The 12013-nt window shown below is 46.5% G+C and overlaps 1 protein-coding gene across 1 annotated transcript in view; it reads right to left on the minus strand.

Moving 5' to 3' along the window:
* The window catches only part of zbtb16 (zinc finger and BTB domain containing 16), a 211558-nt gene extending 200026 nt beyond the window's left edge, over positions 1–11532 (minus strand). Inside the window, exons 1-2 of the mRNA XM_062961416.1 lie at positions 11304–11532; positions 3887–5137 (exon numbers count right to left, since the gene is read on the minus strand). Coding sequence (XP_062817486.1) covers positions 3887–5058 — 1172 coding nt within the window. The 5' untranslated portion in view covers positions 5059–5137; positions 11304–11532. The remainder of the gene's footprint in view (positions 1–3886; positions 5138–11303) is intronic.
* Positions 11533–12013: the final 481 nt, after the last annotated feature.

The following is a 12013-nucleotide window of genomic DNA, read 5'->3' on the forward strand; positions in this document are numbered from 1 at the left end:
TTCAATGCAATTTTGTGAATTAGCACTCCAAATAATCACAGGAACAGACCTACAAACAAAGACACCAAGAATGTTTTTATTCTGGTTGGGCCGCGTTATTATCCGTCGTAGACCATATTTTCATTCTATGGTCCGTGGACTGGTGGTCCACGGACCATAGGTTGGGAACCACTAGAGTACTTTACGAAACACAAATGACTTGAGAACTCTCTAAGGGATGTAATATCCAAAAAAGGCATCAGAGTCTGATATCCAATCTTTCATTCCATAACATTTAATCATGGTACTTAAGTGCCTTAATTCAAGAGTGTACATGCACTTCTAGATAGAAAGGAGCACATGCGCACAACCTCTGGTTGGCCCCATTTTGTTTTTTTACGTTGCTTTTGGGACCGGAAATTGCATGAAAACAACTGCAAAGACTTCCAAGAAATTGCAAACAAGAACAAGAGAGAGACCATCCTATACATGATATTGCTATGAAAGCTGTTCGGTTCATTAAAACACTCCAGAGCATATCCCGTAATGTTTCTCCGAATCCCATTAGTGAGCAGCCCTGTAAATATGTTGACACAGTGTTAAGACGGACCAGGAATACGCTTCCCTCCATAGGATCCAAGCCAAATGTTTGCACAAGGCTCAACCAGAGGCAAAAGTTTCGGTTTTCTTGCACAACGCCTAGGGTCCCGTGTCGCACAGTCTGCAAGAAAATGAGACACGAATACCCAGAAGGGGAGAAAAGACATCTCAACAAAGGTGTTGTGCTTTGCAAGGATTTATTTCCGGAGGTCCGTCCCCAAAGGTGTCCCTCTGCGTTTGCTCAAGAAACACAAAAGATCAATTATGGGCAAAGGTCTAGAAGCATTAATTCACTAAAATTGTTACAGGAGAATTAAATCACCGAAAAGAGGAAACATAAGGAGGGACAATGGAAACAAAAGCCTTGGTTTCAAGGAACTGGATAATATTGACATGGATCCAAAACCATTGGAACATTGTGTAGTCAAGGGCTTTTATGGCGGGAGTCACTGACTTGCTGTGAGTTTTCTGGGCTGTATGGCCATGTCCTAATGTTTCACCCACATCTATGGCAGGCATCCTCAGAGGTTGTGAGGTCTGTTGGAAACTACATTCTATTTGTAGAATGATGTCCAAGGTGGGAGAAAGAACCCTTGCAATTGGCCAGCTTGATTAGCATTGAATAGCCTTGCAGCTTCCAAGCCTGGCTGCTTCCTACCTGGGGGAATCCTTTGTTGGGAGTGTTAGCTGGCCCTGATTGTTTCCTGTCTGTTATCCCTCTGTTTTCTGAGTGTTCTCCTTTATTTATTGTCCTGATTTTAAAAATCAAGACAGGAAACGATCAGGGCCAGCTAACACCTTCCAACAAAGGATTCCCCCAGGCAGGAAGCAGCCAGATTCTGAAGCTGCAAGGCTATTCAGTGCTATTCAAGCTGACCAATAGCACCATTCACACTTGCCTCAAACAAACAAGAGTTCTTTCTCCCACCCTAACATTCCACTTGCCCAGTTTCCAAAAGAACTCCCAACCTCTGAGGATGCCTGCCATAGATGTGGGTGAAACGTCAGGAGAGAATGCTTCTGGAACATGGCCAGACTGCCCGTAAAACTCACACCAACCCACTGGAATATTTCCTATTCATTAGGGAATAAGCCACACTGAACTCAGTGGGACTTGATCCTGATTGATGGCATTGGGTGATTAGTAAAGATCACCGTATTTTCACTCATTTCCACCTCTCTTCGATGACAGCCTTGAAATGCTTAACAATTCAATGCACTTTTAATGCACTAATCTCTTTCAATGGAACGCCGACCCTTTTTTAGTCTTCAGAGGAACAAGAAGCAATCAACAGGTCCAAAAAAGACAATGGATTTGTAAGCAAGGAAGCAGCACAAGGGAGCATAAGAAATCATGTTTTTAATTGAGTTTTTCATCCGGATTTGGCCCAACCTCACCCGTCAGGGTTTCTCCTTATTTCCCATTTATTCCCCCAAACCCACATTATCGCTTTTTCTAAGACCTGCATGGAAATGTGTGAACCTTTTAGGTACATTTCGCTTCCCTAGATATATAGGTTTTCTATGGAAGTTTACATAGATGTCATTTGTGCAAGCCATTTTCCTTCATACGGAACTCTGTTACTGTTTTCATTCAGTTTTCTGACTTTCTTCCATACCCCCAATATTATATATGTGTATACATATACATATATACATACACATATACGTCAGGGGAAAACCTTTACCTTTTATACACATACACACTGTGGAATAGCATGCAGGTCAAGAATAGTCACCTATGTATCCTCCACTGTCACCTATGTATCCACGGCGAAGACACTACACTTAGAAGGCCATCATACTCGGACATCGAGGGATCGCCTAAGTAAGTACACACACACACACACACACATCTATATATATAAAAGGGTATTGAAATTTCGGCCTAGCACAAAACAACAAAACTACACATTCCAGAAACACTAAACCTGGCAGCACAACCCCTCATCCATGCCTCTACGTTCATACAACAAAAAGAAATGAAAAATTAAGTCCTAATTAGAGGGAGGGGAATAATTGTTTTTATCCAATTGCTGCCAGTTAGAAGGCTAAGCTCCGCCCACTTGGTCTCCTAGCAACCCACTCAGCCCAGGGGACAAGCGGAGTTAGGCCTCACTTAGGCCTCTTCCACACTGCCTATAAAATACAGATTATCTGATTTGAACTGGATTATATGGCAGTGTAGTCTCAAGACCCTTCCACACAGCTATATAACCCATTTATAATGGACTTAATGTCAGGGGAAAACCTTTACCCTTTACCTTAACTACCACCAATTCCTCAATACTTTATTTCCCATACCACCAGACTTCGCCACAGCAACGTGTGGCCGGGCACAGCTAGTATATATATGAGTTCTCTAACACTATATATATATATATATATATATATATATATATATATATATATATAAAAATGTAATGTATGTTTGTAGGACTGAGTAAAAAACAAAACTACTGAACCAAATCACACCAAATTTGGCCACTAAAGACATAGTCATCCAATCCATGTCATTCAAACAAAAATAAACCTAGAAAAATAAAGTCGCAGCAACACGTGGCCGGGCACAGCCAGTATAATATAATACTAATATTATTGTATATTATTTTATATAATTTTATATATTTCTTATTATTATATTTATTTATATACCACTTTTTCTCTCTTAGACTCAACGTTGCAAACAATGGTCAAAACAATGCAATATCCAAAATTAAAACCTAAAGACTATCAATGTATACGTAGAATTAAACCTAGCATCATCATCTGGATATGAATCATTAAAAGCATTATGCCAAAATTCTGAGAAGCGTCACCAACCAACTCTACCGGGACTCGGATATGAGTCTGAAGAACGTGAATTTTCTCAAAAGGCAAACGGCACAAAATTAAATCCCCCTCCGCCGGCCGAAAGCCGCTTAGAAGAAGCAAACAAATAATAATAATCGAGAAATCCGACTCCCACACATGCGAAGCAGCATTTCAATTACAAAATGGCCCGCTGCCAAAAATAATAACGACTACGCAAACATGACCCACAAAGCCCTAGGATGTTGGAGATAAACCCATTTGGAGAAATACAAGGAAATCGCAGGCAAATTTTGGCTCTCCCTCCAGGTGTTTTGGACTCCAACTTCCACAATTCCTAACAGCCTACCGGCTGTTAGGAATTGTGGGAGTTGGAGTCCAAAACACCTGGAGGGAGAGCCAAAATTTGTGCATGCCTGGCCTAGTATGGAAGAGGGTATAGACAGGTTGTGAAGCCCAGAGACCAAAGGAAGAAGGAGGCTTTGCTCTTGCTTACCGGTGCTGCTCTACCGCCTCGTTGTCCAGCAGCTCGGCCCCACAGACGCTGCACTGCTCGGCCCGGCTCTCGCTCTTGATCCCCACAGCCAGTTCCCCGAGTTTGCTGAAGAGCTCCCTCTGGATGAAGCCCTGCGGGAGGAGACCCCCGTAGGCCCCGAAGTCCATGGAGACGGCCAGGGCCGGCTGCACCTGCAAGGAGGGGGCCATGGCGGAGGGGAGACCCAGCATGGACTCGGCCTTGTGGTTCGGCAACATGGAATAGACCCCCATCAGCTTCTCCGAGCCCCCCGTGGACGGGGGCGTGCCGTGGCCCGCCTCGGAGGGCTGGTCGGGGTTGTCGTCGCGGGGATAATGGAGCTCCCGGGCGCTGGTGATGACGCTGTTGCGCGTCGGGGTGCCGGGCCCTTGTTTGCCTTTGTCCTCGGCTCGGTCCCCGCCAGAATCGGACGCCCGGGGGCTTTCATGGCTGGAGGCCTCCTCCACTTGCATGGCTTCCGTGGAACAAGAGTGGTGGCCACCAACTTGCAAGTCCTCAGAAACGCCGTGCTGCAAGGCTCCTTGGAGCAGCGACTGGCCAATAGTCATCAGGCTGTCCACCGCGGCCTTGGTGGGACTCATGGCGGAGAGGCCGAAGGAGGTGGAGACGGAAGGGCTTTGCTCCACCAAAGGTCCGGCCAGGCTGGAGTAGCCGCTCTCTTCACTGGAATGCTTGGAGATGAGGATATTTTTCGCGTATTTGGCCTTCCGGTCCTCTTCCTCTTCCGCCGCGCTTCCGTCGTTGTCTTCCGAGGCCTGGATGGTCTCCAGGATCTTCAAGCACTGCTCCTCTAAATACTCGATCTCCAAGATCTCGGCGGCGTAAAGGAGGTCATCCAGGTCTTCCACTTTCGCCTGCAACGTGGCCGTGTAGGCATACTCCAGGATCTGCTGGAAGGTCTTTGGCGAGAGGAAGTCCAAGGTGTAATGCTGGCTGCTGCGGTGGAAGAGGATCTCGAACATCTTGCTGGTGCAAGCCAAGACGGTCCGGTGGGCGTGGAACTCCTGGCTGTCCACCAGGATGACCACGTCGCACAAGGTCCCGGCCAGCCGCATCTGGTTGGCCTTCTGCAGAAGCCCCGTGGCATGGCTGGGGTTCTGGAGCTGGATTGTCCCCATCTTAGTCAAATCCATAACGCTCCCAAGGTCTAGTAGGCATCAGGGAGACTGTCCGGTGCACCACACGGAACCAGTGTCTTCGTGGACCAGGTCTCTGTCCAAAAAAAGGAAAGAGAGGTTGGGTCTTTGATGCCTGGTTGGCTTAAGGAATATATACATTACACATGTATATTAAGCATTGGGAACATTGTCAGTTAAGCAACATTATTGAGAGCCAGCATGATGTAGTGATTTGAGCATTAGACTCTGGAGAGAAGGGTTTCAATCCCTTCTAAGCCTTGGAAACCCACCACTGAGTCACACTTTCTCAGCCTCAGAAAGTAATGGCAAAACCCTCTGAAGAAATCTTTTGATAGGGTTGCCTTAGGATCACCATAGGTTGGGATATTGTGCACCAACTTTACACAACTAAACTGTCCTCTTGATCAATATCCTAGTGAATAACCACTTTCTAGGCTGTGGAACTCCCTCCAACTGGTTGATTCCATGCCAGAAACCTTTTTATTATTATTTCAGCAATACACTTTTTATTATTATTTCAGCAATATTTCTAGAACATGGCCTTACAGCCCGGAAAACATACAACAACCCTGTGATCCCGGCCATGAAAGCCTTCGACAACACACTCCCTGTTGTCACAAAGTGTCTTTTAATAAGGTTGCCACACTTTCATTCCCACTGTTCTGTTTAAAACACTTCCCAAGTATTTTACAATTCATTTCACGCATGCTGTTGGTTCTTAATGTCGTTTGCCATCGTTTGTTTGTGCCTATTTCGTGACCCGCCTTGGGTCCCATCCTGGAAGAAAGACTAACCGTCAATTAAACAAAACAGCTGCCTTTCGCAAGCCAAACAAAATGGCATGAAAACGCCAAACCGGTGAAATTCTCCAATTCTGCTTTTTCCTCCTCTAAAAGCCCAAGATGATGAAATGATCACAAGTATGTCCAAGAAAGACATGTCAGTAATGTGTGGATTAGACATGTGTGTATCTGTGTGACTGTGTGTTGCTGTCTCCAGGGACTCGAAAGAGAAGTGTTGATCAGGAGGGTGAGGCCTCCCACCCTTTGCTTCCAACCTCTGTCCAACAAACCCCCCTTTGACAGACAGAGACAATGGAAGCCAGGGCTGGAGTGGGGACCTGAATGGGGACAGAGAAGTTGGTGAGACTGGACATGCTGTAAATGGGGGAAGGAGAGGCAATCCGAGTGAAAGAGAGATGGCAAACCCTCCCACCACCTCCATCCCAGTTTTCCAAACAGCATGGCACTGCTGCTTTAAAAAGACGGAGGAAAAAGAAGCTGGGATTCTAAACTAAGACTCACACAACCTACGGAGAATACAGACTGGAGCACAACGGGTCCCCAAGTGTTCCCATGCACGTGCCAAAGAGAAGTTGTGCTTTCCCTCTTTGTGTGCATGGAGCGGGGAAAAAGCCACTGCTTGAGTTGAAGTCAAGCACCAAGAAGGTTCAAGCACTGGCCATATGTAGACCTTCCTCAGATTTGGGTCCTCCAAAAACTAGGGTGGCAAATGCACCCCCAGAGCACACTTTTGCACATTTTCCCGGTCATGCAATCTCAGGTTGCGTTTCCACTGTAGCGTGAATGGTTCGACACCCCTTTAGTAAAAGTAAAGGTTTTCCCCTGACGTTAAGTCCAATTGTGACCGACTCTGGAGGTTGGTGCTCATCTCCATTTCTAAGCCAAAGATCTGGCATTGTCCGTAGACACCTCCAAGATCATGTAGCCGGCATTAATATTATAAAGGTAAAGGTTTTCCCCTGACGTTAAGTCCAGTCGTGACCGACTCTGGGGGTTGGTGCTCATCTCAGTTTCTAAGCTGAAGAGCCGGCGTTGTCCATAGACACCTCAAAGGTCATGTGGCCACTGGCATGACTGCATGGAGCACCGTTACCTTCCCGCCAGAGCGGTACCTATTGATCTACTCACATTTGCATGTTTTCGAACTGCTAGGTTGGCAGGAGCTGGAGCTAACAGCGGGCGCTCATTCCGCTCCCGGGATTTGAACCTGGGACCTTTCAGTCCACAAGTTCAGCAGCTCAGCGCTTTAACACCCCTTTAACTGTTATGAAATTGCCTTAAGCCTTCTCTGACAAAGAGTGCTGGTGTCTCATCGATGTGAACACCTAGGATCCCATGGCGGTTAAATTAGTGTCACACCGCATTAATTCTAGAGTGTAGATGCACCAATGTGACTGGAGGAAGCTTACAATCTATGGGTGCGAGAAAGCAGCAAAAGCAATGCTGGCTCCAAAAAGCGATTTGAGGAGAGACAAGGCAGAGTTGCCCCAACTCGTGGCAACTAAAATGCATGCAGTTTGCTACCACTTGGAATTCACCACAAATGACCTACTCTATACACAATTGAAAATAAACCAGTTCAGTAAACAATATGTCTGGCAAATTAGTTATACTGTTTAAATTCACAGTAATAACAAACAACGTCAAATGGATTGTCCAATATACATTGAAATGCAGTTGGAACTGGAACTTGGAACTGCCATGGCTCAATGCTATGGAATCATGTGAGCTGTAGTTTGAAGAAAGGTGTGTTACACTGGAATGAATGCACTTTTAACTGCAGTGGCTCAATGCATGGAATCCTCAGAGTTGCCAAAGTTTTGCCAGGCCTTCTGCCTCCTTGGATTTTGCCGCTCCATGCTCCAGATCCCATGATGGCAGTTAAAGATGTGGCAAACTGAATTCATTCTGAGGCAAATGTGCAATCTTGTCCTTCCTCTCCTCCTTGCCTCCAGCCAAGACAACACATGCACAAATACCTTTCGGGATCAAAGCACCAGTCTGCTGGGCTTTTAGAAGTTTGAGGTTACATATAAGCACAAATATATAACTCCCTTTTTAAGAGAACATAGATTTCCAGTTCCTTGGGGAGGGCACCCTTTCCTTAAAGACCTCCCCGAAATGAATTATTGGGTGCTTTTGTTCCACTCCTTATTTTTGCAAGAACAATGAAGGGAACATGGAGACACTGCTTAAGATAGACAACATATCTGCAAACACCGCTCCAAGCGTCTTCCTTCCAAAAAGCAGGACTCCAAAGAGTTAAATCAGTTCTTTTTGGGGAGCTAACAGGACCGCAGACTCTTTTTGCTCCCTCTGTCCACACATAAACACTTCTCAAATCGGACTGCGCTTGGAAAGGTGCACTAAGGAAGGGGAAGGATTTTTTCCCCAGCCTCTTTCTCTATCCGACTTTCACAAACGCAAGGGAGAAAGACACAAAAACTCCAAACTTGAAGGAAAGCAACCGATCTTATTAAAAAGCACAGTTACAAAGCCATGTAGGTTGCCTCCAAGTCAGCGCTTGACTTATGGAGACTCTTTCAATTCCATGGATTGGATATGGGACACTCAGAATTGGTTTGGCCACTCCATTTCACTTTAAAAAATCAGTCCCAGAAATCCCCCTTCTCGATGACTTAGGGTCCTAGGGATTTGGCTCGATTTGTGGGTTGTTTGGGATCTATGAGCTTCACTCTTTGCATGGATTTCTTAACAAAATCAAGAAAGGTGTTTTGAAAATGCCACCTTACATTGCTCTATACCAGGCATAGGCAAAGTTGGGTCATTCAGGTGTTTTGGACTCCAACTCCCACCATTCCTAACAGCCTCAGGCCCAAAGCTCTTCCCAACAAATCCACCCAGCATCCTCACTATTAGTATCTTGAATCTCATCCTGACAAGCCCCGTTATCCTGACTATCATCAGTACTGTTGTCCTGATCTTTCTCTTGAACCTGACTGTTTGGGAAAGAAAAGGCGCCAAACAGCGGCATCTCCGGGTTGCTGTGAGTTTTCCGGGCAGTCTGGCCATGTTCCAGAAGCATTCTCTCCTGACGTTTCACCCACATCTATGGCAGGCATCCTCAGAGGTTGTGAGGTCTGTTGGAAACGAGGCAAGTGGGGTTGATATCTCTGTGGAATGATGTCCAGGGTGGGAGAAAGAAAGAACTCTTGTCTGTGAATGTTGCAATTGGCCTCCTTGATTAGCATTGCAGTTTCAAGGTCTGTCTATTTACTGCCTGGGGGAATCCTTTGTTGGGAGGTGTTAGCTGGCCTTGATTGATTCATGTCTGGAATTTTTTGCTTTCTGAAGGTCATTCTTTATTTACTGTCCTGATTTTAGAGGATTTTTTAAATACTGGTAGCCAGATTATATTCATTTTTATGAATCAAGGAACATGAAAGACACTGCAGACTAACCCAACCAGAGAAGTCAGCCATAGCCGAGCACTTCATGGACCAACCTGGACACAAGATATTATCGGAGAAGACAGAAATGCTGAACTACTCTGACAACCACCATGTCTGACAACACAGAGAAGCCACTGAAATCCACAAGCGTGGGGACAATTTCAACAGAAAGGAGGAAACCATGAAAATGAACACAATGTGGCAACGTAAAGGTAAAGGTTTTCCAGTCGTGTCCGACTCTGGGGGTTGGTGCTCATCTCCATTTCTAAGATGAAGAGCCGGCGTTGTCCACAGACACCTCCAAGGTCATGTGGCCACTGGCATGACTGCATGGAGTGCCATTACTTTCCCGCCGGAGCGGTACCTATTGATCTACTCACATTTGCATGTTTTCAAACTGCTAAGTTGGCACTACCAGTATTTAGGAGCCCCCGGTGGCGTAGTGGATTAAAGTCTTGTGACTTGAAGGTTGGGTTGCTGATCTGAAAGCTGCCAGGTTCGAATCCCACCCGGGGAGAGTGTGGATGAGCTCCCTCGATCAGCTCCAGCTCCATGGGGGACATGAGAGAAGCCTCCCACAAGGGTGGTAAAAACATCAAAAACATCCAGGTGCCCCCGGGGCAACGTCCTTGCAGACGGCCAGTTCTCTCACTCTAGAAGCGACTCAAGTTGCTCCTGACATGAAAAAAAAAACTACAGTAGAGTCTCACTTATCCAACATAAATGGGCCGGCAGAAGCTTGGATAAGTGAATATGTTGGATAATAAGGAGGGATTAAGGAAAAGGCTATAAACATCAAATTAGGTTATGATTTTACAAATTAAGCACCATCATAATAGAATCATAGTATAGTAGAGTTGGAAGAGACCTCATGGGCCATCCAGTCCAACCCCCTGCCAGGAAGTAGGAAATCGCATTATATTATATTATACAACAAATTTTACAGAAAAAGTAGTTCAATACACAATAATGCTATGTAGTCATTACTGTATTTATGAATTTAGCACCAAAATATCACGATGTTTTGAAAACATTGACTACAAAAATGTGTTGGATAATCCAGAACGTTGGATAAGTGAGACTCTACTGTACCAGTATTTTAAAAAAACTCTAAAATCAGGACAGTAAATAAAGAGCAGCACTGAGAAAACGGGGCAATTCCAGACATGAATCAATCAGGTTTCAGCTAACACCTCCCAACAAAGGATTCCCCTAAAAAGGAAGCAGCTGCAAGGCTATTCAATGCTAATCATGGTGGTGAACTAAAACATTCTCACCTGCCTCAAGCAGACAAGAGTTCTTTCCTTTTCCCATCTAGGACATCATTCCGCAGAGATATAAACATATTTCCCGCTTGACTCGTTTCCAACAGACCTCACAGCCTCAGAGGATGCCTGCCACAGATGTGGGCGAAACGTCGGGAGAGAATGCTTCATACAGCCTGGAAAAGGCACAGCAACCCACCCAGAATCCTTACTATTGGGAGACTGAATATCACTCCTTACAAGCCGTTTTATTCTCACTATCATCATCTTGTTTGGGAAAGAAAAGGCTCCAAACGCCTCCTCTGTGTTTGTGAATCTTTTCCCTCTCTTTGCAAGGAGAACAAATCCCATCCTCCCCGTCCTTGTTGTTGCTACTCCTCCGACTATTTTACTATCCCTCGCCGTCCTTGTCATTGCTACTCTCCCAAGACTATTCCTGCTTTTCGGGTTCTCTCTATTCGCTCCCGTTTGGAGCAAACGCTGCGCCTCGCCTTGCTCTCCTTGCTCTCTTCGCCCTCTGCACATGCTCTTTGCCCTCTTTTCCCGGGGACACAACCTGTAAAACTGCCTTCTGAAGGGAAGGGAAGACCCAAGGCAACAACTCAAGCCAGTTGTGGAAGGAGAAAAGACCAAACAGGTCCTTGGAAGAAAGAAGGCGCGCAAAGAGGAGAGCGAGCTAGGTCTGCCTCGTGCGTAATTACGCACCAAGAGCACCCAGAGTAAGAGTTCGCTTCGGGCTCGGCTCGGCGGAGACTCACCGGTTTGGGGAGCTGCCCCCCGGGCGGAGGAGGCTGGAGAGGGTCTCGGAAGGACCGGAGGAAGAGGAGGATGAAGGAGGAGGAGGAGGAGGAGGAAGAGGAAGACGCGGCGGCGGGCGGAGGAGCAGCATCGCCCGCGAGTTGGCAGCGCCGGCTGGCTCCGCGCGTCTCTGGCCGGGCGGGCGGCGAGGGAGGAGGGCAAGCAGCCGCCGACGAGGAACCGAGCCCAGCGGAGACGCCCCCTCCCAAGCCACGCCCCCGACACGCCCCCTCCCAAGCCCAGCCCAGGCTCCATCTTGGCTCCTGGCACTCACTTTGGGCACGAAGGGAAGGCGAAGCAGACCAGAGTTTGGAAGGGACCTGAGTTGCCATGCAGCCTTGTTCTGGTTTTCCCTCCTCCTCCTCTTCCTCTTCTTCCTCCTCTTCTTCTTCTTCTTCCTCCTCTGCCTCTCCTCCTCTATCTATATATATAAAAGGGTAATGAAATTTCGGCCTAGGACAAAACAACAAAACTACACATCCCAGAAACACTAAACCTGGCAGCACAACCCCTCATCCATGCCTCTACGTTCATACAACAAAAAGAAAAGAAAAATAAAGTCCTAATTAGAGGGAGAGGAAGAATTATTTTTATCCAATTGCTGCCAGTTAGAAGGCTAAGCTCTGCCCACTTGGTCTCCTAGCAACCCACTCAGCCCAGGGGACAGGCA

The sequence above is a fragment of the Anolis carolinensis genome, unplaced genomic scaffold (assembly GCF_035594765.1).
Source record: "Anolis carolinensis isolate JA03-04 unplaced genomic scaffold, rAnoCar3.1.pri scaffold_8, whole genome shotgun sequence".
NCBI lineage: Eukaryota > Metazoa > Chordata > Lepidosauria > Squamata > Dactyloidae > Anolis > Anolis carolinensis.